The following is a 21,093-nucleotide window of genomic DNA, read 5'->3' on the forward strand; positions in this document are numbered from 1 at the left end:
AAAGTGATTTACACTTAAAGTGTATTTCAAAGGGACGGTAAATATGTAAGACATATAAATGCAAGGTGAGCACACGCACAAAGAGCACTGTCTCTGTGTTCTCAGGTTTCAGTTGTTTGGGAGTGCACAAAAACAAGACTAATCTTGCTCCGCGTGTAAGCGTGTACATGTCTTTGTGTGTGTGTTTGTGTGTGGGGGTGGACACAAGAGTTTGCATAGCCAGTGTTTCTCAGGGCCAGTAGATCAGAGCTGCTGGCCTGGGTGTGAACACGGAAGGTAAACAAGACCATGTCCCACAATCCTCTGCTCTTATGCTTCTATTGTGGGGAATTCTGATAAACCAGTGTCGTGACCTCTGGTATTTCTGTGTCAAAATTGCATAAGACCTCACACATGGCCTTAAGTGGCAAATTCTAGATGTCCGATTTTCTCATTCGGACATCTGCATATGCAGTATGAGCTCACTCATACTGCATATGCAGTCATGCTGCACGCACATGCAGAGCACGAAAAAAAAAATGCACATAAGCAAATAAGACGAGAACAAAGTCCATTAATGAGCACAAAGCTTTTTTATTTTTTTTACATTTTTTTTTGCAAGTTGGCTGTGATCCAGCTCTTTCACATTATACTTCTGTTGCCAAAGCAGTCGTGGTGAAACTTTAACAGGTTCGTCCACTGCACAGTTAATGCTGCCTCTCGGCCTAGAACTTAACGGACTGATAACATAGTTTACTCTTTCTTATCCTGCCCTGTAAAAAAAAAAAAAAAATAGGTCAGGTCACAGCACAGAGCTCTGTCAACACATACACAAACTGTTGCATACGTACACAGTCCAGGCTCGGACAATTATTATTTGTCTGAGCCTGTAGTATATACAAAACGACTTATTCACAAATTATACCTTTATATCTGGAATGCATACAGAAGTGGACAAAAACGGGTAATTACAAAAATATTGGAGCTACATATAGATAACTCAGGAACTGGGAAAGAGGTGACTATTTAAATGCCAGTGCAAGTGTGGTTACGGACTTTCACCAACACATAGCTTCTATTTAAGGAGCTGTCATCAGTGGACTACAGGATAGAGTTGTAGTGCAGCGTTATTAACTAACAACATCTTCCTTCTCCTACTGTGTGTGTTCTCAGATTGCAGACACCTACTCTATCGTATGTAAAACCCAGAAAAAGAAACCTCCTATGGAACACAATGGAGCCAAGACCCTCCCACGATCCTTTGGTGGAGATAGAGGAAACATGGGTTCTCGGGGCCGAGGTAGGGGAGTCCAGAGCCAAGCACGTTCGCAGGAGGAACCCTGCTACGAGCCTGTAGGAGACAGGTCCTGGTCTTCCCCAGTGGCTGAGTCAGACCCTGCATACGCGACTATCGACCCACACCGGAAACGTGAGCAAGGGGGAACCAATAACAGCACAGCTGGGGGTAGTGCCACTCTGAAGAGAAAGAAGCAGCAGCAGCAGCAGCAGGCAACACCAGCAGCACCTCAGGCCTCAGGACCAAGCACCCTTCCTACTAGAGGCCTGCCTGGTGGGGAAAACTTCTATGAGACCATCAGTGATGTGAAACAAGGGGGCAACAGCACTACCACCATCTTTACTTTCAATGATGGCATGGAGATGTATGTCACAGGCCTGTAGCTGACTGACAGGCAAAAGGGCCCAGAACCCACTGGTATAGAGTCTGGAGATTTTCCTGTTTACAGAACAACAGGTTGCTGTACATAGACACAAGGCCCTCTATAGTAAAACAACATGAGGATCCATTTTGTGTTGAAATCAGGTACAAACAGGGTCTTTATCCAGGTTCAGACTTCCTTTGATTGGTCTGTACTTAAGAACCAGCCTAAGCCTAGTCCAGCCCAAATATGGACTAAAATCATTTGAAAAAACAAACAAACAAACAAATAAAACTGGGATAGAGATCTTCAATCTGCTGTGTCACTCACCATAGTCACCTGTTTGTGCAACATTTTCCATAATATCTTTATTTTTATATGAAAACTCTTTAAAGCATATGTGGTGTAACTCACAACCTCAGAAGAACACACTTATATATATATATTATACTCTGTCCTGAGTATGATAAAATATAATATAAAGAAATGTGCATGCATTGTGCAACTAAAAACAGATAAAAATAGTAGTAGCAGTGAAACTGGCTATATTGTACAAGGAATGTGAGGCACACTGTAACGTATTGTCCACAGTATACACACACAAACACACATGTACACGCCTCCTCTTAAGCACATGGATGTCACAGAGATTTGCGGTGCTATCTCTCCCTAAAATAAACACTCGAAACAGGTTTTCATTGTGCGCCGACCTGTTGCCTGGAAGACGCGATTGAGGTGTTGTGTCCAAATACTGGCTTATGATTTGTAGACCTGTTTAAATGTGAAGGATGTTGTCCTCAGAAATGATCCAACCCAAGCTTTTTAGCAGTTTTTGGTAATAGCCCACTTAATAATCACGACGCATATGTTTGGCTCGATAGTGTAACCTCCACTTGAATGAAGAGATTAGCTAAAAATCCACCTAAATTTGACATCTGTAGCTAGAGGCATGTTGACACACCCCAACACACACACACACACACACATGCACACATATTTGGCAGTGATGCAGGGAAAAGTGATCAGGTCAGGGGTATTGAATGGCTTGTGCAAGAATCTCCCAAGAGTGATATGGATGATAGATTTCACAATGCAAGACTTTTACAGTATTATTGTGAATACAGAGAGAAAAATATTTTCAAAAAAAAAAAGGAAGTGAAAGAGTGTCCAAAATAATACAGGATGCTTCATCATGCGCAGTTAATGTCATATCTTTTGGGCACTGTAAACATCTGATTTTATGACCATTGTAATTTAGCGCTGGACAGCTGCAGGACTGCTGGGCTTATTTGTGCATTATTGTGCCGTAAAAAGCACAGCTCTGATTCGTTTTCTGGACTTAAGTTAAACCCAGAGCTCCCGGTAGCTTACCAGATTTAAGTCTTGTGGTTGAAATAGCAACAGAAGTCTTGGATTCCAAGGAAAATAAAGAGCTGGGCATAAAAATGACCAGCGAGTGTCTTTTGGAAGTTTGCCCCTCTCCCCACCCATGTCTCCAGCCTCTGTCCTGAGTTTGCTTCCATTATAAACAATGTCTTTCCCATGTAGCTGTGGGGAAACATTGAAGAAAAAAAAGGAACAGAGGGGAAAAAAACAAAATATTTGAGGCTTAATAAATGGGCATAAAGATATGAAGTGAAGAGGGATACAAACTTGCTCGCTGGCTGAGAGTAATAAGATGTATTTGATCTCACTGTGAGACCAAATGCAGAGAGAAGACAGGTTTAGTAAGGTTAGTAAATTAAATTAATAATGTCAGAAAGTATGTAAAAACAAATGCACTCTGTATTTTAATGCACTGTTTATTTTTTCTTACCTACTGACAATTCTATTGGTTGAATAGCTCATACCACTGCCATAAAAACAGTATGTTTATGTTGTTGGTGCAATATTTCCTGCTTGGTCAAAAAAAAGTGCATGCTTTAATATATCGAGATGAAAAATATTGTGGTACATAACTGATCTTGTTTGTTAATCTTTTCTGTTGTACTTTTGTTTTTCTTTTTTGCCATGTGACTCAAAGCAGTTTTTCCAAAGCAACAACTTGGAGGAGCAGAGCAAGAGAGCTAACAGGGAGGAGCCGCTGGGAGTTTAGGGTAGAGCTGTGTTTATTCTCTGCTCTGGGGGAGCAAGAAAGTGTCATGTTGAGGGGGTGGGGGGTGAGGGTGCACACGCAGTATAAAGCTGGATGAGGCTCACTGCAAATGGACACAGACCCACAGGACACTCCTCCTCTTTCTCCTCTAGTGTGTGCACAGAGAGCAACATTCAACCATGTGCTTCTCCAGTTTAGGGGAGGAAGCACATTTTGCTTACATTTGGTCAGCTCTTGCATAATGCTCCCTTTTCCAGCTGTGTTCATTCTATAATACAGACCTCTTTTTCCTTAGCTTCACCTTCCTCCCTCGCTGTGCAGGTGAGGTGTTTGATGTGCTATTCTGAGGGACTGGGAGCGAAATGGAAGTTGAGGAAGAGGGCAGAGGGTGTGGGTCACGCCAACCCCAGTCCGATATCAACAATGCACCCTCGGCTCAACTATTATCTAATGTGAGAAATGGCCAACAGCTGAGACGCTTAACAAGCTCCGCTGAAGCTTCCCTTAAACAATGCCGGCTGGAAGCCGCTATCGCACTTAATCCTTTTTCTTTGGCTGTCACCTAATGTGTCACATTTCCTTTATCCCGAGAGGAAAAAAAAGCACTGATGGATATGTTTGGTTGTTATACACACATCGAGACAGATGTTCATTGCACAAATACAGTATGATGATGTAAATGTGTAAAATACACTGTTGCTGTTCTGATGTTGTTGCAATGTAACATACAGTATACATTTGTTGAAAAAAAAGAGATGGTTGTCACAGACACATTGTACTTTGTGGATGCAAAATCTTTCATGCTTTCCATGCAGATACAGACCCTGTTTCTTAATTGTCTTCTTATATAAATATGGGCCAATACTGCTGTGACAGCTGTAGCCAATGTTGTATGTTCCTAAAGCACAGGTTTTAGTTTCAAAATAATTCATATATTAAAATATAGTGTGACAGTGCAGATACTGTATGCAGAAGATTGTAATGTTTTATATTAACCTTCATAAAATATTAAAGTGAGTTTTTACTTTTCTAATAAAGTGGCACATCAGAAAGTGTTTGTTTTGCCTGTAGTTTCATTGCTTTGTGACAGCTTTCAAACTACACCTGGTTCCTGCTCTGCAGCGGCCTCTCATTTGAAAGTGCAGCTTACAAGAAAATGCTTTTTTGTGTGAGAAATTAAGCAATACAGCAGGAACAGCTGGGAGGTGTACTGTGTCGTTCAATAACAGGAGCTATGCTGAATGAAGAAAGGTTGCTGAAATCTTTTTTTTTCTTTCCGACCACACTCAAAAGGCATTTTATAAAAAGGAAGCAGACACATGGACGACATATAAAAATAGAGGAATATGACCTGAAACCTCTCGTGCAATGCAGTGCAAGTCAAGCTTACGCAGATTTGAATTAATCACCATAAATCTGTACCTTGCTTCTGCAAATGACCTTATTTACTGCAGTGAGTTGCAGTGTTTCATGCTACTGTGTCCGGACGGTGTTAGTTTTCCAAAATGCTAACTTTTGAATTAGCATACATTTCCCCATTAATGCAGGCCAAGTCACTTAAAAGGAGAAAGCAGTGTATGCATTTTTTCTATAATAACTCGCCTACAATGAGAAGTTCAGGTGTAATAGTTTGCAACTCGCTAAAGTGCTATTTGAATTGCAAAATTATAAATGCGCAGTTAGCCGCTGAGGCCTGCACGCTGTTTTTCCTGTACTCTCTCGACCTCGCCTCCCTCGCAGACCGGCTCAGCGTCGACAGACACCGGCCGGTAAACTGAGAACACGCCCCTCTCTCTCTTCCACCCACAGTACTTAGCTTCGAAAAAAATGTTATTGACAGAGTGAAACTAGCCAATCACCTGCAGCTTTGCGGTGGACGCGTGCCAGAATGTAATGTTTATATATGCAGAGCACCAATAGGAGTGGAGCAGAGGGGGCGTGGCAGCCGTTTGGAGGAAAGAGGCAAAACAATCTTTTATCCTCCTGACCGGGCGGCTTTTTGGGGCAGCGGCGGCGGCAGTGGTAGAAAACTTTACATGTAGGCTAGGATATAAGTAAAGACACAGACAGTTCCCATCAACTTACGACAATCCTAATAAATGTATCTGACTCCAGCAATTTGCACTAAAATTTCTAGAAAGCTGGTTTTCTTTCTCCTGCTCGCCTTGTCTGAATATGGAGTCCAAATATATTGTGGAGAAGTCGTCGGTTGGGACAGGAGCTGGCGGTGCGGACTTTAACTGTCGGACCGGCCGCTCGGTGCTCCGCGACACCCGGGTCCCTTCGGTGGAAAAAACCGGTTCCATGTCGGCGTACACAAACGGGGCCGTGCCGTACAAAAACGTAATGGACGGCGGCTTGGCGGCGGAGATTAAAAGCGAGAGGACCCCTCTAAAAGGGAACGGGCTGTCTCTGGGTGGTCGGCTGTTGCACGACGTGGAAAAAGTAAGTGCAGTTGAGATGTTTTACGCGTGTGCGCACGACTCCATTAGCCGGTAAAGTCCCTTCATATACCCGAGTTACCGCTCAAGATAATATCGCCCACGTAATGTTAGCGTGTCTGCAAGCTGTGTGACTTCAAAGTTTTGACATTTTACGCCATTTTCATGTGCTGTTATTACGTTTTAACGGTTGCGACTGTGAGGCTTATACGTCACTACTGTGTCGTTATTTTTAAATAACTTTTAAGCGCCCGTTATTTCAATTCCTGCCCGTTCCTATCATTATTAACTCCATCGTACTGTAACCGCTTTTAATGGCGGCTCACTCTTTGCAAAGTTTACAGAAAAGGGGGCAGGGACGTCAAACTACAAGCCCAACCCCCCTCCCCCATAACTTAAGGGTGAAGCTACAGTTTGGGCTTCCTGGCGACATGGGAAGGCCCGACTATAACTACACATACGCCACGGACTTAACAGTAAAGACACGTGATATATTGTTGTTGTTGTTGTTGTTGTTTGCGTCGGCCTTGTACTTGCATTGTGTGTGCCTGTATTTAATTTGTGAGCCTTTATGCAGACAGCAAATAAATCTCATAATAAATATGCCAGTTACTCACGATATTAAAACCACGACATCAACTTATCAAAATAATCTCCTCACAATGTAACACTGCTGGGAAATACTGGGTCCTGCCATTCATATGAATGCGGCTCTGACACTTGTTGCCGGCTGGAGCATTTTTGCAGACCAAGCACACCCCGTAACAGTATGGGCCCTCCCCGGTTGCAGCAGCCTCTCTTTAGCAGGATAGTGCACCCTGCTACCAAATTCCCAAGATCGCAATCTGATTGTCCCAGCAGAACAAGCCAGAGCCACAGGAGCCCCACCCCATAACCCACAAAACCCAATGGATACTCTGCATCCCAGTGGCAGACACTATAGGACAATCCCAGAGGTCTGGTGTGCGTGGCCATGCCCTTATTTCTGTCACCTCAGATTTAAAAACTTTTTTAAATCTGAAAAAAGCATGTGGAAAGCAGTTCTGGACTGCCAAAGTATATTTGTAACATTTTATAAAGTTAGTGGTTAATCAGTTATATAGATAACACAATGAGGCATATAGTTACTTTTACACTGTACGTGCTAGTTATTTTCATATATTATCATGTAATATTCAATAGAGTTTCCATTTGCATCGCAGAATACACAAAACTGGACACTGGACCTGGCAGTTATGTGTATTTAACAGATTTACACAGCTACTTTTCTAGATTTGTGTTGTTTTGTAATTTAGGTGGCAGGAACAGAAATGATAACCATATTCTAACCCAGGATTGCTTCTGTTCTGGTTGGTTCAGTAGCGTTCATGTCCAGTGGAGAGGACAATAACCTTGGGTTTATTAAGTGAGAGGAAGGAAAAATTAAAGAAGATGCTATTTAAGGCAAACGGTTACACTAAAAAACACCATACCCTGGCTTGTATATATTAGGGCTGCCACGATTTGTCGACTAGTCACGATTACGTCGATTATCAAAATCGTCGACGACTGATTTAATAGTCGACGCGTCATTTGAAGCTTTGTAAGATCACAAAAGACGCAGGAATAAGTGGCAGGATTTAAGAGTGTAATAACGGACTGAAACAGAAGATGGCAGCATTGCATGTACAAGGATGTCAGCTACCGTTAAACCCCGAAGAAGAAGAAGAAGAAGAAGCAGAAGAAGCAGCTGTGTCCCAGAATTCATAGCGCGGCCCAGCGCAGTTTCCAACAATGGCGGCAGCTAGTTAGTTTTAATGTTACTCTTATTATTCTTTCTGGGTCACAAAATAAACGTTTAACATATTTTCAGGCGAGAATGTAGCTGTGTAAACTTCAAATATCTGCTCAGTTTATCAAGACTACATATTTTCAAAAGCGCTCCGACGTTTTCGGAGACATCTGTTACCCACTAGCTCGTTAGCGAGCCGGGGGCTAGGCTCACTAGCGCCGTGAGAACACCGGACTCCCCGCAAATCGTTTTCAAACCCACCACCGTCTTTCGCTACTCAGGTTAAATATATATGAGTCACTTAGATAACTTAAAATGTTATTGTTTGGCTTTTTTTTAGTATTTTATTTGTTCCTGAGTAAATCAGTTTGTCTGAGATTAAAGTTATAGTTTTTACACAGCTGAATAAACGTCAAGCAGACAACAGATTATCAGAAGTGTGAGATGCTCCAGAATATACTCCAGTGTCCTGTTATATTTTAGATAGCAAGGAGTTTATTAAACTTCACCGAAACAATCTGCAAATTTCATTAAAATTTAATAAACTATCATCTTGTCTTTATTTTTAGTTAGCACAGACCTTAAACACTTAAAGCTGTAAGCTAATGATAGTTATATAAGAGCAGATGCTGCTGGTGCAATAAGCTGTAGTTTTACGTCCAATGGATGATGATCTGATTAGTCGACTAATCGCAAAAATAATCGGTGACTAGTCGACTATCAAAATAATCGTTTGTGGCAGCCCTAGTATATGTGTGTGTATATATATATATATATATATATATATATATATATATAATTAGAGAAAAACAGTAATCTTATGCTCAGTTAAATAAGAACTTAATGGTATTGCTAGACTTAATGTTTTTAATCGAGGCCTGATTGTAACAGAGATAAACTCACTGTAATTTTTTCTTGCTGCATTTTCTAGAATGGCCTGTTGGACCAAAAAGACACAGGTTCCACAGGGATCCTGAAAAGGGCAAGCCCCACTCACTGCCTGGGTGTAAACGGGCAGTTGCCAGGTGGCTTTATGCATTTGGACATCAGAAACCCTGGGAAGCAGCCAGACCTGACCAACAACTTCAGAGTAGCGCAAGGGCAGATCCTACCACAGACAGAGAGATATTCCCTCTCATCATCCCACATCCCTGTCCCCAGAAACAGGTATGGAGAGGCTGATGTCATCTATAGTCATGGACACTTGGTGAATCTTTGGTTTTCTTTTCTCTAGTGTTCCTTGTTGCATGAAAGAGAACTTCAAGAAATATAGTTATCTGATGTGTTTCCTACTTTTATCTTTGCATTCATTCACAAGCTTGGGCATATGTGAATAGATTGTAGCTATAGATTTATGCAGCACATTGTAAACAATCAAACCAGATTTTGTGCTCTTATCTCTATTAAGCCCCTATCCCACTACTAGTTTGGCACTGAATATGTGGTGATAAAAGTGTTGCAGGCAGTTTTCATGCACAGCTCTGGACTTCTGTTCCTTGCCAATGCTTCGACATCTGGCTAAAACTGTACAGTGGTTTGGGCATGAATGGTGTGGGGGCGTGCTGGTTAACTGACTGCATGTTTGGTATTTCATCCAGAATGGTTTCGAAACTCGTCTTAAAAGAGCCAAAGCTTTATGAGGGCCAGGATTGCTCAAGCGCTTGACCAAGTGAAAAGGAGACTGCATGAAATAGTGACAGTGCATTTCGCTGATAACTCCACTATCTAGATTTCGGAAAGTTTTTTTTTTTACTACTCGCATGTCTAAATGTATTGATTGCACCTAAGCTCAATGCCATCTTTGTTGACCCTCTCTTGACGGGCTAGTGGATATATCAGGGTGATGTGTTCACTGTATGTCAGGCAGTAAAATGCACCTTTGCTGTGTGTGCGAGTGAGTGTATTTTATTAGATGTTTCATGTGCATTGCAGTTTGCTTTTCCTCCAGTTGTTTCACACTATTTTCACACAGAGACACATGAGTATTCCTGCCCAGAGCCTTCTGTGATTGGTCTTCGTTAAACATACATGCAGAACGTGCACCCTGAGACAAGCCTACTGCACTAAAGTGATTATGTAACAGTTAAAGCGGACTGGGAGAGGCTGTAGGTGGTGCCTAAGAGCATTTTCCTTCTTTTTATACAACTGCTGGGGTTATTGTCCGTGTCCAAAAACTGTTTGCCTGTCAGACTGCACTTTCACGCTGAAATACCTGTTAGCTGTATAAAAACTGAGCACCTTCTTGTTGAATATGTTTATATGCAAATGTCACAATTCTTTAAGAGGTTCTGTATGATAATTTCTGCAAATGTAATAACATTCATCGGTACAAATAGTAAGCAGGCATCGTTTTTGTATGGGTCTGGGGGTTTGCACAGCGCACGTTTACTGTTTTCCGTCCTTCTCTCATCATCACATGAATTTCACGTGCTGCTGGTCATGTATGATGTGAGGGAGTGTCTCCTGGGAACATGCAAGACTGAGCGTGCGTTAAAAACCAGGATGATAGTGTTAAACAAAGACAAAATGGCTCTTTTTTCTTTTCTTCTTCTTCTTCTTCTTCTTCTTCTTCTTCTTCTTCTTCTTCTTCTTTTTTTTACTGATCTGTTCAGTTTAGAAACATTTATGTTTCTTTTTATCTCCACAAGGCACAAGAACATAGTCTGGGTTGACACTATGCAGTGGCTAAAAGAGGTTGCATAACATTATATAACTGCGCAGTGATATTAGCGAGGCCTCTTTGTTGCTCCATTGACCTTTCGGAGTAACTTCTAGTCTCTACTCTGCTCCAACTGGTTTTGCTGGTGATAGAATCTCCTTTCTCTCTCTCTCCATGAAATTGTTTACCTAGTCATTATTCATATTTGGATTTAAACTAGGTCTGTGATTGATTCATTAGTTGTTTGCTCTATAAAACATAAGAAAGTATTGAAACTTGAACTTCCAGCTCTCAAGATAATATTGGTAATATGAAATTATCAATATTTTATTGTTTGGTAGCTAATACATATATCTCTACGTAAAATGAATTTTGTACTGATTCTAGTAGGAGAGCTCATAATGCTTGTTTGATTTTCTTGGCTCATCTCAGCTCTCTCTGTTACCCAGATGTGCATGCATGTGGTATTCATCACAAATTATAAGAGCACTTTAAAAGGGAACTCTTATTGCCACACAAACCCACTCACAGTAATTTGGTTTTGACAAATCTGGCTTTGACCTTCACAAAGTAACAGCACTGCGCTGCAGTGTAAGGTACCTGTTTTTTCTGCTAGTGTTGGCCACAGTTGGAAAGTGGTAGTTGTCTATGTGGGTGTAACCCCCAGTGCATTTGTAGCACTCTTTGCCTTGTGTTAGATTATGTCAACAAAGCCATTTATTTTCATTGGTTCTCCACCGACTTGAGTAATACCGTCAGTGTGGGACAGGATTAACTGTGTTTAAAAAGAACTTACTTTAAAGATGTCACTCAGTCCTCTGTGTGTTTTATATTAACTGCTTTGTCAGTTGCATATTGTTTCTTCAATACGACTTGATACTTTTACACCTTGTCTTGTTATTTTGCAAATGCCGCAAAGTAGGTCACTATTCCTTAGACAAGCCTGGACAAAGATCTTGCAGGAAGGAAGAGGAAGAATCAGCACATTTACTTGGGCACAAATGGTTATGGTCATCTAAACATAGTCAAACTGCAGCACATTTTTAAACATTCCCACCTGTCTTGTCAGCTGCGGTCTTAGTGTGTGTGTCTCCTTTTAACTCTCTTTTTTATGTTCGCTCTGCAAAGTCTCCCTTTCACCCACATCCTAAGTATACCACGTCAACCTGTCAGTAGTCATCAGTGTGAGATCTAGTACCCTGATAACAGAACAAAGACCAGTTTGAATGAACATTAAAAGAGCTCTAAGAAGTGAAGGGGCGGGGCTGTTTTGTTGCGATATGAAAAGCTTTTCTCTTATCGGTCCTTGGTCAGGTACACCGTTACCACAGTAGGGTAACATGAATGGAAAACATAGAATCAGCATAAACAAGACACCAGGAGGGAAAAACAGGTCTGTTTTTAACATAATTACTGACCGGCCTCTGACTCAGTCTGTATAAGAATCACCAGCAGGTTTTAGGTCTGGCGAGCAGGCAGAATGTAGTTCATCACCTCTCAATCCCCCTTCATCCACCTCATTACCAATACACTTCTCCCAAAGGAGACATTACTGGTGATTGTTGAAGGTCAGAGGAACATCTAACCCACCCCCACTGTAGTGTGGAGGTGTCTAACCCACATTCAGGGTGCTGACATTTCGTCCTGATTGAGGGAGATATAGTTGCATAGTTGCCTTGAAATGACACTTTAGGGTTTCCAGATTTGAGATTAAAAAAAATTACCGTAATGTCAGTGTTAAAGTGAGGAAAGTGACGACCGTTATCAGTATTATTGCAGTGCTGTTAAAACACATAAAAAACACACATTACACATGCAGCACCAGTACAACATGTAGTGTTGGTTACAAAGATGGCTTCAGTTTATATCGCTGGCAATGTGCTAACAAGTCAGACTGGCAAACTGTCATATTTCCCATTTTTGATTCTTTTTAAATAGTGGGAAGTACTTGTGAAGGGATTTCCTTCCTGTCTTTTGCAGACAGGGTGACAATTTTTAATCACATCTTTCTCAGCACTATGCTGAAAAACGAAATACGTCCACACTTAAAAGTCAGTCCTACTATTAAAAAGCTAAAAAAGATATCTGCCCTGTCTTTGGGCCAAACAAACTCGCTGTGCTGGTTCAGCTGCATCTGTTGCTAAATTTGGTTAATGGTGAATAGTACTGTTGTTATTTTTTCAAAATATGGCAATCAAACATGATTTCATTTATAATTAGGACTTTAAATGGTAATTGTATGTTAAAAATGTTTGTTTTTTCATAAAATCAATGTCTGAAAAATCCCTTCTGAATTAGAAGGTACATTTTCATCCTTGCTTGTAGCCTCCTTTCTTCCCTCCAGAGTACAAGAGGTTAAACCTCTTGCACTGATAGGCAGGGGTTAAAGGTCATCTTCAATGAATGGAGTCATGCAAGTGGGGAGGGTCAGATCAGGACGCAAGCAGGCATCTGGAATGTCTGCTAGGTCAGCCTCAGGATCTGGGTTATGAGCTACATAGGTGATTTATAACCCCAGAGGATTGTAGCAGACAGCTTATCATCTAACTATGCAGCTTTACTGTCTACTGATTTGGAGGGGCACGGAGGAATGAGGATCTACTATCAAAGTAAAAAGTTTTCAGGGTGCACCTTTGTGGCTGTCTCTGAATCACTCCTTCTTTAATACTAATAAAGGTCTCTGGAAGAAGCGCAGACTAATGGGGGGAATCTGCACTGTGTGTGTATGTGTACAGAGCTCTAATGAGACATTAATCATCTCCTGATATGCGGTGAAGAAGAGAGGCAAAATTTCATTTCAGTTTCATAAGTGAGGAGGAGCGTAGGAGGCATGCAGGAATGTTTTCTGCAAACAGCGCTCTGTTGTAAAAACACTGCTCTCTATATTATGTGTTGGATACATGTTCAGTTAAAAGGCCTGGATTGCTTTTTCGTGTTCGCTAGTGTATATGTCAGTTTTTATAGTGTCCTCGGGCAAGATGCCTTAAGGACAGGGAAAGAAATGCTTATCACGAGGGAAGGAAACTCTCATTGCGCAGCTCTGGCAAGGCTGCAGAAAAATGCTTTATCGCTTGCTCACACACACTAATAGATGCTTACATAACGCCTCCTGTTCTGCCTCAGCAGCGTTTAAAGATTCCAAAGTCAACTATCTCTCCTTCTCCTCAGTCAGTCTCTCTGTCCTTCTGCCCAATTCTTTATACCAACCACCAGCTGTGCAATCCCCTCCTACCCACCGACAACTGCCACCTTTCTCTTTCCTGTGTGTCATTATATCCTTCCCTTAACTTTGCTTTATCTAAACAACTGTTATCATTCCCTCGATATCCTTCCCTCTTGAGTCATTAACATTCTCTGTTGCAGTGTTGGGAAGGTTACTTTTGAAGTTTTACAGATTATTTATCATTCTGTTATTTTTTTTTTTCAGAAATAAATCCCTTTTATGTTAGTGTTTATTCCAGCTTTATTAAGACATCTTCAATTTTTTGCCATACAAGCATAAGGTTTGTCACAACTGTTATTGTTCCTATCAACTCTTAGTCAGGTGCAGCCATACTTTCGATCATTTAGATCTCTGCATCCTAATGTCTATGTGGCCCACACTACTTGCACATAGACTCCCACCAGTTCAAATCAACAGAGAGGAGTGTAAAGCAAAAACAAATCATCTGCAGGCTGGAGAGAGGTAGTTTCTGCTGGAAGAAACAAAAAACGCTTTACTCTGTACAGTAATGTCAGAGGCCTTTCCTTATTTTGGTTGGAATTTGAAGCTCTGAAAGACATTCTTGTCCCAAGACATGGCCACCTGCCTTGACATGGTCAGCTGGTTACTCGCATGACAGACTCGGGTTGGTTCAAGTAATGCATTTTGACATGCGGGCGGAATCAGAAACAAAATGCAAAAAGATATATCACCATTGTGGAATAAGTGGACACTGCATCAATGTAGAGACAGGTTCTTGAATGCTTTCTTGCACTGATGTTTGTCCCAGGCCTTTGCTCACCCGCGTGATTTGCAAAAGGGCCAATAGAAAATGCAACAAAAAAAGAATAGCTTCTGTATTCTCACAGAAGCGTTGCATGGGACATAATGTATTTGGATGCAACCCAATATTTTTATTTGTAACTAATTTATTTACTTGTTTCCCCCGTAATTGCACCAGATTACAATTACTGGTATGTGCATACCATACTGCAGCACTGTTTGGTCTACATTTGCTGTTGGCTGTGAAAGAAAATGGTAAGAGTGCTTTTCTAAGTTGTTATTAGTGTCTAAATGTAAAAAAATAAAATGAAATATGATTTTAGCCCATTGTTTTGTTGTTATTCGGCAGCATCATGGGATTATAATGTATCCATCAGCTTATATGGACAATTGGATCCTTTTGTAATGTGCTGTAGATTGATAAAGTTTTTTTTATCATGTTGCTATCATGTTATAGGGTGGCTGTAGCTCAGGTGGCAGAGCAGGTCAGCCACTAATTTGAAGGTCGGTGGTTCGATCCCAGGCTGCCTCCTGGCGGCATGCCAAATATCCCTGGGCAAGATACTAACCCCATGTTTGCCTACTGGTGGTGGTCAGAGGGCCCGGTGGCGCCAGTGTCCGGCAGCCTCGCCTCTGTCAGTGCGCCCCAGGGCAGCTGTGACTACAATGTAGCTTGCCATCGCCAGTGTGTAAATGTGTGTGTGTGAATGGGTGAATGACTGAATGTAGTGTGAAGCACTTTGGGGTCCTTAGGGACTAGAAAAGCGCTATACAAATACAGGCCATTTACCATTTCTAGGCAACATGATGATTACGTAATATCTGACATAGATAACAACCCCCAGAGATTTAAGATGCACTTGGTCTCGCAACTCCTGATGGCGTAGGAGGAATTAACAGATAAAGAAACAAACACAGACAGTCAGAGAGATCAAATCAAGTCAAACGCTCATTTGTTTTCTCTCTTTGTGCAGTTTTGCTTTTGTAGATGTGAATACACAGTCGGATATGGACCAAAACAGTTTTACTAAAATTCTTTGGACAAGGTGGTCTCAGCCTGCTTTCAAACAGGCTCCAGAGAGGTTTGTTTATGATCCGACCTCAATCTGACTCAGTATATGCTGCAAGTTTTTTGAGCTAGCAGAGCACTATTGATTGTGTATCGTATAAAACCTGCACAATATTACCAGGTAAATACGAATGTTAAGAGTAAATTCTTCATGTTATCCACTTGTTCAGACCACAGCACCTTCCTCTCGTATTTACTTTGGTTGCTCCCTCCCCTCACATATCTGGCCAGTAAGCGTACCAGACATTCTCACATGGTTTGTAGTGCCACATTTTGGATCGCTTGGAGTTTTCTCTCTGTGAAAAGAAGAGTTTACCAACTCCTGAGCTGATTCTCCCCCAGAGGAAATGATCTATAAGTGTGAAAACACCCTTAATAACGTAATTGGTAAATGGACTGGTTCTTATTTAGCAGTTTTCTACTCTACCTGAGCTACACTACCAAAGCTCTTTACACAACCTGCCTCATTTACCCATTCATACAAGCACTTTTTTCGGTGCTTTTTCCATTTAAGTGGTTTCTATCTAACGTTCACACACATTTATTCTCTGATGGATGTGTCTGAGAGCAACTTTCCCAAGGATATTTGGCATGCAGACCAGGGATCAAACCACCAACCATAAGGTGTGGAAACGATGGCACACTCATCACTGGAATTTTCACATTGTTTTTGTTGGCATTGCAGTTGCAGATTTGCAGACTCAAAAGCCAAGGAGTGATTTTGAGTAGAAAATGTGTTTACTGGTGTGCAAGGTTAAAAGTTTTTTTGTTTTTTTCCTCCAAAGCATATAGTCTGACAGTATTATACATTTAAATTGTAAAAATCCAATGGCAAAGCTAAATATGCCAATTTTACTACTCCTTCCTGTGAAAGATAGATTGGCACAACACAGCAGGAAAATGAAAATGTTCTGAGTATGCTGCGTAATGCTTCGGTGCATTTGCAAATGGCATCCAAAACCAGCTCCAGGATGGCTGACAGCAAGCCACATTCATGGGTTTTCCTTTCCCTTGTTTCAAATCACAACACTTATAAATACACACACAACTCTATCGAAGTCATCTCGTTCTGCTGACAACAAGGAGTGAAATTCAGACAGTACTGCAAACTTAAAAGTTTGATGGACTCTTACTGCGTACTTTGCCCTGTGCAGAGGGGGGGGGGTCTTATATTTGTTTAAATTACTGATAATGGTTTTTGGGTTTGGTGATGTCACTGCTGATAAGTTTTTAGGAAATAAAAATATTTGTAAAAAATCCATATGTTGGCTGATATTCTTTGTGGTACTTTTGTATTAGCACCCCCCTTTTTCCTTGGCAGGATGCTTATTTAACATTTCTTTATCTGTTTAACTAAAATGGTGTGTCCTTATGATGCTTTTTCTTGATAGCTTTTGGCCATTACTGAACTTAGAGCAGAAATTTCTACACATAATGTCAGAAAATTTTCCTCTTCTTTTTTCCTGTCTCTTCTTTGTTACACTGGCTATCTGCATCTCAGTTTGGTAGTATGCAGGACATGGAAAAAGCTTATTTCGGGTAGTGTCCTGAAAAATGTCAGGTGAACGTGATCTCACTTGTAGTAAACGACTTTGACAGCCCCGTCTTTTGGTTTAGTCAAAAATTCAGTTGTACTGGGCTACTGGCATTTCAGTCGTTTTTGTGTTGGCACTGACTTCGCAAAGTGCCAGGAACTGCAATTCAATACATCAAAATGGGAAGAAAATACCTGGAAGCACTACATAGACTGTAAGTCTTCTCTTCAAAATAATTTTCAAAGATTAGGGCTTAGATAAACAGATTATAAAAGCTACCACGCCCAGACTCCAAAAAACCAGTGGGCCCAAATCCTCACAAGCTTCTAGAAACCCCCTACGCTTTGTGTGTATCCTTAAGTGTGTGTAGACATGTGCATCCTGAACAAAAGAACTACAGTATACAGGCTTTGATAATCACTTATCCTCATGCTGGTGGACAAGATGAGCAGTCAAGCAACATGTGAACAGATGTGTGTTTTCCTTTTTCACCCCCCTATTTTTCTCTTTATCTCATCAACATGCACAGATGTGCACACACACACACACACACACACACACACACACACACACACACACACAATCGCTTTCATTCTGTAGCCACAGTGAGGTAGTCAGGTTTCATTTAGCACTGATCTGCCAGTAAGGCTGTTGTCCTCTCACCTCCTGGTTATTGCTTCATGCGTCACACTGTTTGCTCTCCCCTGCTAAGCTATTCAGCAGTATTTACACACAAGTCAGTTATATGCACAAAGTCAAATTATAGATGACTCCATGATTTAGCCACATGATACACAGATGTTTCCATATTAATGTTTGATAAATGTATGTGTGTGGGTTGTGTGTAACAGAGAAATAGAAGGGAAAAGAAGTGGTGCTTTATGTGCATATTGTTTGCTTTTTCACCTGCTAACTTGGGATCTGTGCTCTCCACTTGACTGGATTGATTTTTTTTTCCACACACCCTTTTTTTTTGTCTTTGTGCTAGCTAAATCTTATCAGTCCTATTGAAGAGAAAGCACTTCACACAGCCCATATTTCCAAGTTTTGTTTGTTTGTTTTATAACTACAATAGTATTTTGCTTTACTTGAATTTAATTTTAGTTGCTATTAATAACACATGAAGATGGTTATAAGCATTTATTTATTTACTTTTTAGCTGAGTACTCTCAGGAACACAGTGACTGGACTCCTGACTGCTGCCAAGATAATGTGGAGATTTCCGGCCTGTGGAGATGCAGAAAGTAACCCCTCTTAATCTTAGTGGCTTCCAGCACCAACATGCCACTGCACAAAGCAGTGAGTGTGTGAAGCTGTTCAGTGAGGTGTAAAGTACAGCACCGATCACTTCCTGACTAACCTGTAGAACTTTCATAGCTGTTCCGAAGCACAGAAATACTGAGAGATTTTCATATTCCTGTTAGTCTTTCTTTTCAGATTTGCTGGATTTTCAACTCTGGCTTTTATCTGAAACTGAACTTTTTTTTTTCTTATTTTTTGGTTCATATATGATAGATCCAATGGTGAAGTCTCTCCAAGCTCAGCATTTTTCATCAAATCTATCTTGCTTGCAACCTCTTTAGAGGACAAGACTGGGCTGATCACAAGTCTCTTGTCTAACACCTTTTGCTCTGTCCGAATTGCCGTGACCTGGCTTGGGCCAAGATTCAAAACAATGATCAATATGTTTCACACTATATTTTTTCACCACAGTTGGCCCATGAGTAAACAACAGAGAGAGAAAAGAGAGGAAACCATATGCTTGGTGTAAATTTTATATAAAAACTAAGGTTTCTATAGAACCTGAACATTTGTGTTTTATGCTTTTTGCTTGCTGTCAAGGAAGTGACATCCTCAAGAAGATACTGAAGTAATTGTATAGTAAAATTACCAAAAAGAAAAAATAAATAATATGCATGGAAATATAAAAATAAAAAATAAAAGCACTATGTGCAGGAAGTTGTAATGTGTAGGAGTAAAGATTAAAGTAAAGATTTTTACACAATTATAAGGTAAAAATAAAAGCCAAAAGTTAAAGTTGTCATGGAATTGTAGATGTTAAAATTTTTATGCCTTGAAGCCTGCTAATGTTTGTCATTAATGCACAATTCCCATATGTAGTTCTAGAAATTATGTGTGTGCATGTGTGTCCGAGTCTGAGACGCCAGAGACTTGGATGAAAAAGATCTGAATGTCTGACAGAAAGACATCTTGCTTGCACAAAGCATGACTTTCACTGGGCCAGAGCTCCATCGGGGCAAGTTCTCCCATCTGTTTGTTTGTCTGTGTGAGAGAACGAGTCTGTCCTAGTCTGACCAACCACTCGGCCTATCCTTATTGGAAAATGCATAACTCTCAGAGGGGAACCAGCATTTGCATTCAGCTAGTCATACTCCTCATCATATTACATCCAACATTCATTTTTCAGTGAGCTGCTAAATGTTTTAAAAAACAAAACAAAACAGAAAAAGCTAGGAGGCTGGACCAGCAGTGAGGTTTAATATTATTTCAATAATCTGTGACAGTTTTATCATCATCACTACCATCTCTCTAGTGTTTCCATGATGTGCTCTTATTGCTACCATTTATCTTATTAACTATTCCATTCCTGACGTGGCAGAGTGATAAAGGGACCATTTTCCTTACCTTATTCCCAATACTGTCATAAGGCCAGAAGCTCCACAGGGAGGCTTAAATTACCAAAAGATATGGTTTATGGCATTTTCCTCTATATTAGTCACTACCCGGTACAGTTTGGCAGGATTAGCGAGGAGCTGAGAGTAGGATGATATTCAGTGAAGATCTGGGTTGAGTAAAAAAATAAAAAATTTTGTTACATATAATACAAAATAATATATAACAAAATGAGAGTCTGTTTTCATGCCATTTTTATAATTTAATCTATAGATAGTTATCCAATCCCTGTGCAAGTTTTTAAATGTATTTCTGCTAATGGTTCAAATACATGTCGCGCAAAAATTAGGATGATCATTATAGAATAGAATAGAATAGAATAGAATAGCCATTTATTGTGATTGTACATTTACCACGAAATTGTGGATTTTGTTGTACATTAAATCCACAATTATTAGTTTTTTTGTGCATGCTTATCAGTCCACCACGAAACTGTGTCAAAGGTCGTCCTTAGATGACAAACATAACTCCTAACACATCTTTGCTTTTACTGCACAGTAAGCAAACAGGCTGTAGACAAACATTCAACTTAGAAGCCAGGTAATACTTTTGCTTTTAACGTCTTGCTTCACATTCATTTTTGTTTAGTTATTTTTTTATTTTTTTATTTTTTTTTTCAAATTTTTTGCGAGAGTGCTTCTACTGATGTGCTTCGTACAACCCCTATCTTTTTTAGGGGTCAGTTTATTTTACTGGCTGGAGTCTTTGTCTGTCTGACGGTGCCCTGCAGATATTTGGCTTTATAGGAGTAAGTAGAGCAGTGTGGCTTTGCAACAGCTTTGGTTTGCCTTTGCAAAACACAGGAAACCAGGCAAAGGCCTGCTCTGGCTTGTGATGGCAGACGAACAAATCTCAGGAGTAGGCAAGTGTAGGAGTGAGAAGTGAAGAATTTAAAACAAAATAAAAGCATGACTTCTTCAGGAAGAGAACTTGACCGTTATTCAAAGCCTTTTCACCATTTCCACTAAGTAGCATTTCTAGTATTTACTTAGTATTTTGCCAGTTAATGTGAGTACATTGAGTGACTGGGTGGTTTAAATTAGTTTGACCCATACATGTGATATGCACTGATGACTTCTTACTACATCAAATATAGATTCATATTTGTTTTGATAAGGAGTAGAGGTTTTCAGGCAGAAAGGTCTTTTCTTGTTTACTTCCTAGAGGAAAATAAGGGCACAGGCCAGAAGTGAATACCCCACATTCC

The 21,093-nt window shown here is 40.5% G+C and overlaps 2 protein-coding genes across 6 annotated transcripts in view; both read left to right on the forward strand.

Annotated features, from left to right (window-relative positions):
• The window catches only part of LOC113013122 (uncharacterized), a 43,229-nt gene extending 41,112 nt beyond the window's left edge, over positions 1 to 2,117 (forward strand). For all 4 annotated transcript variants that reach the window (XM_026153765.1, XM_026153768.1, XM_026153766.1 and 1 more), the window contains exon 9: positions 1,153 to 2,117. In XM_026153765.1, the coding sequence (XP_026009550.1) occupies positions 1,153 to 1,659 (507 nt within the window). In that variant the 3' untranslated portion in view covers positions 1,660 to 2,117. The remainder of the gene's footprint in view (positions 1 to 1,152) is intronic.
• A 3,547-nt stretch (positions 2,118 to 5,664) lies between these two features.
• The window catches only part of slc2a4rg (SLC2A4 regulator), a 36,218-nt gene continuing 20,789 nt past the window's right edge, over positions 5,665 to 21,093 (forward strand). Inside the window, exons 1-2 of one of the 2 annotated variants that reach the window (XM_026153769.1) lie at positions 5,665 to 6,177; positions 8,876 to 9,111. In XM_026153769.1, coding sequence (XP_026009554.1) covers positions 5,908 to 6,177; positions 8,876 to 9,111 — 506 coding nt within the window. In that variant the 5' untranslated portion in view covers positions 5,665 to 5,907. The remainder of the gene's footprint in view (positions 6,178 to 8,875; positions 9,112 to 21,093) is intronic. The other variant, XM_026153770.1, reaches the window with a different exon arrangement.

The sequence above is a fragment of the Astatotilapia calliptera genome, chromosome 20, assembly GCF_900246225.1.
Source record: "Astatotilapia calliptera chromosome 20, fAstCal1.2, whole genome shotgun sequence".
NCBI classification, from domain to species: domain Eukaryota; kingdom Metazoa; phylum Chordata; class Actinopteri; order Cichliformes; family Cichlidae; genus Astatotilapia; species Astatotilapia calliptera.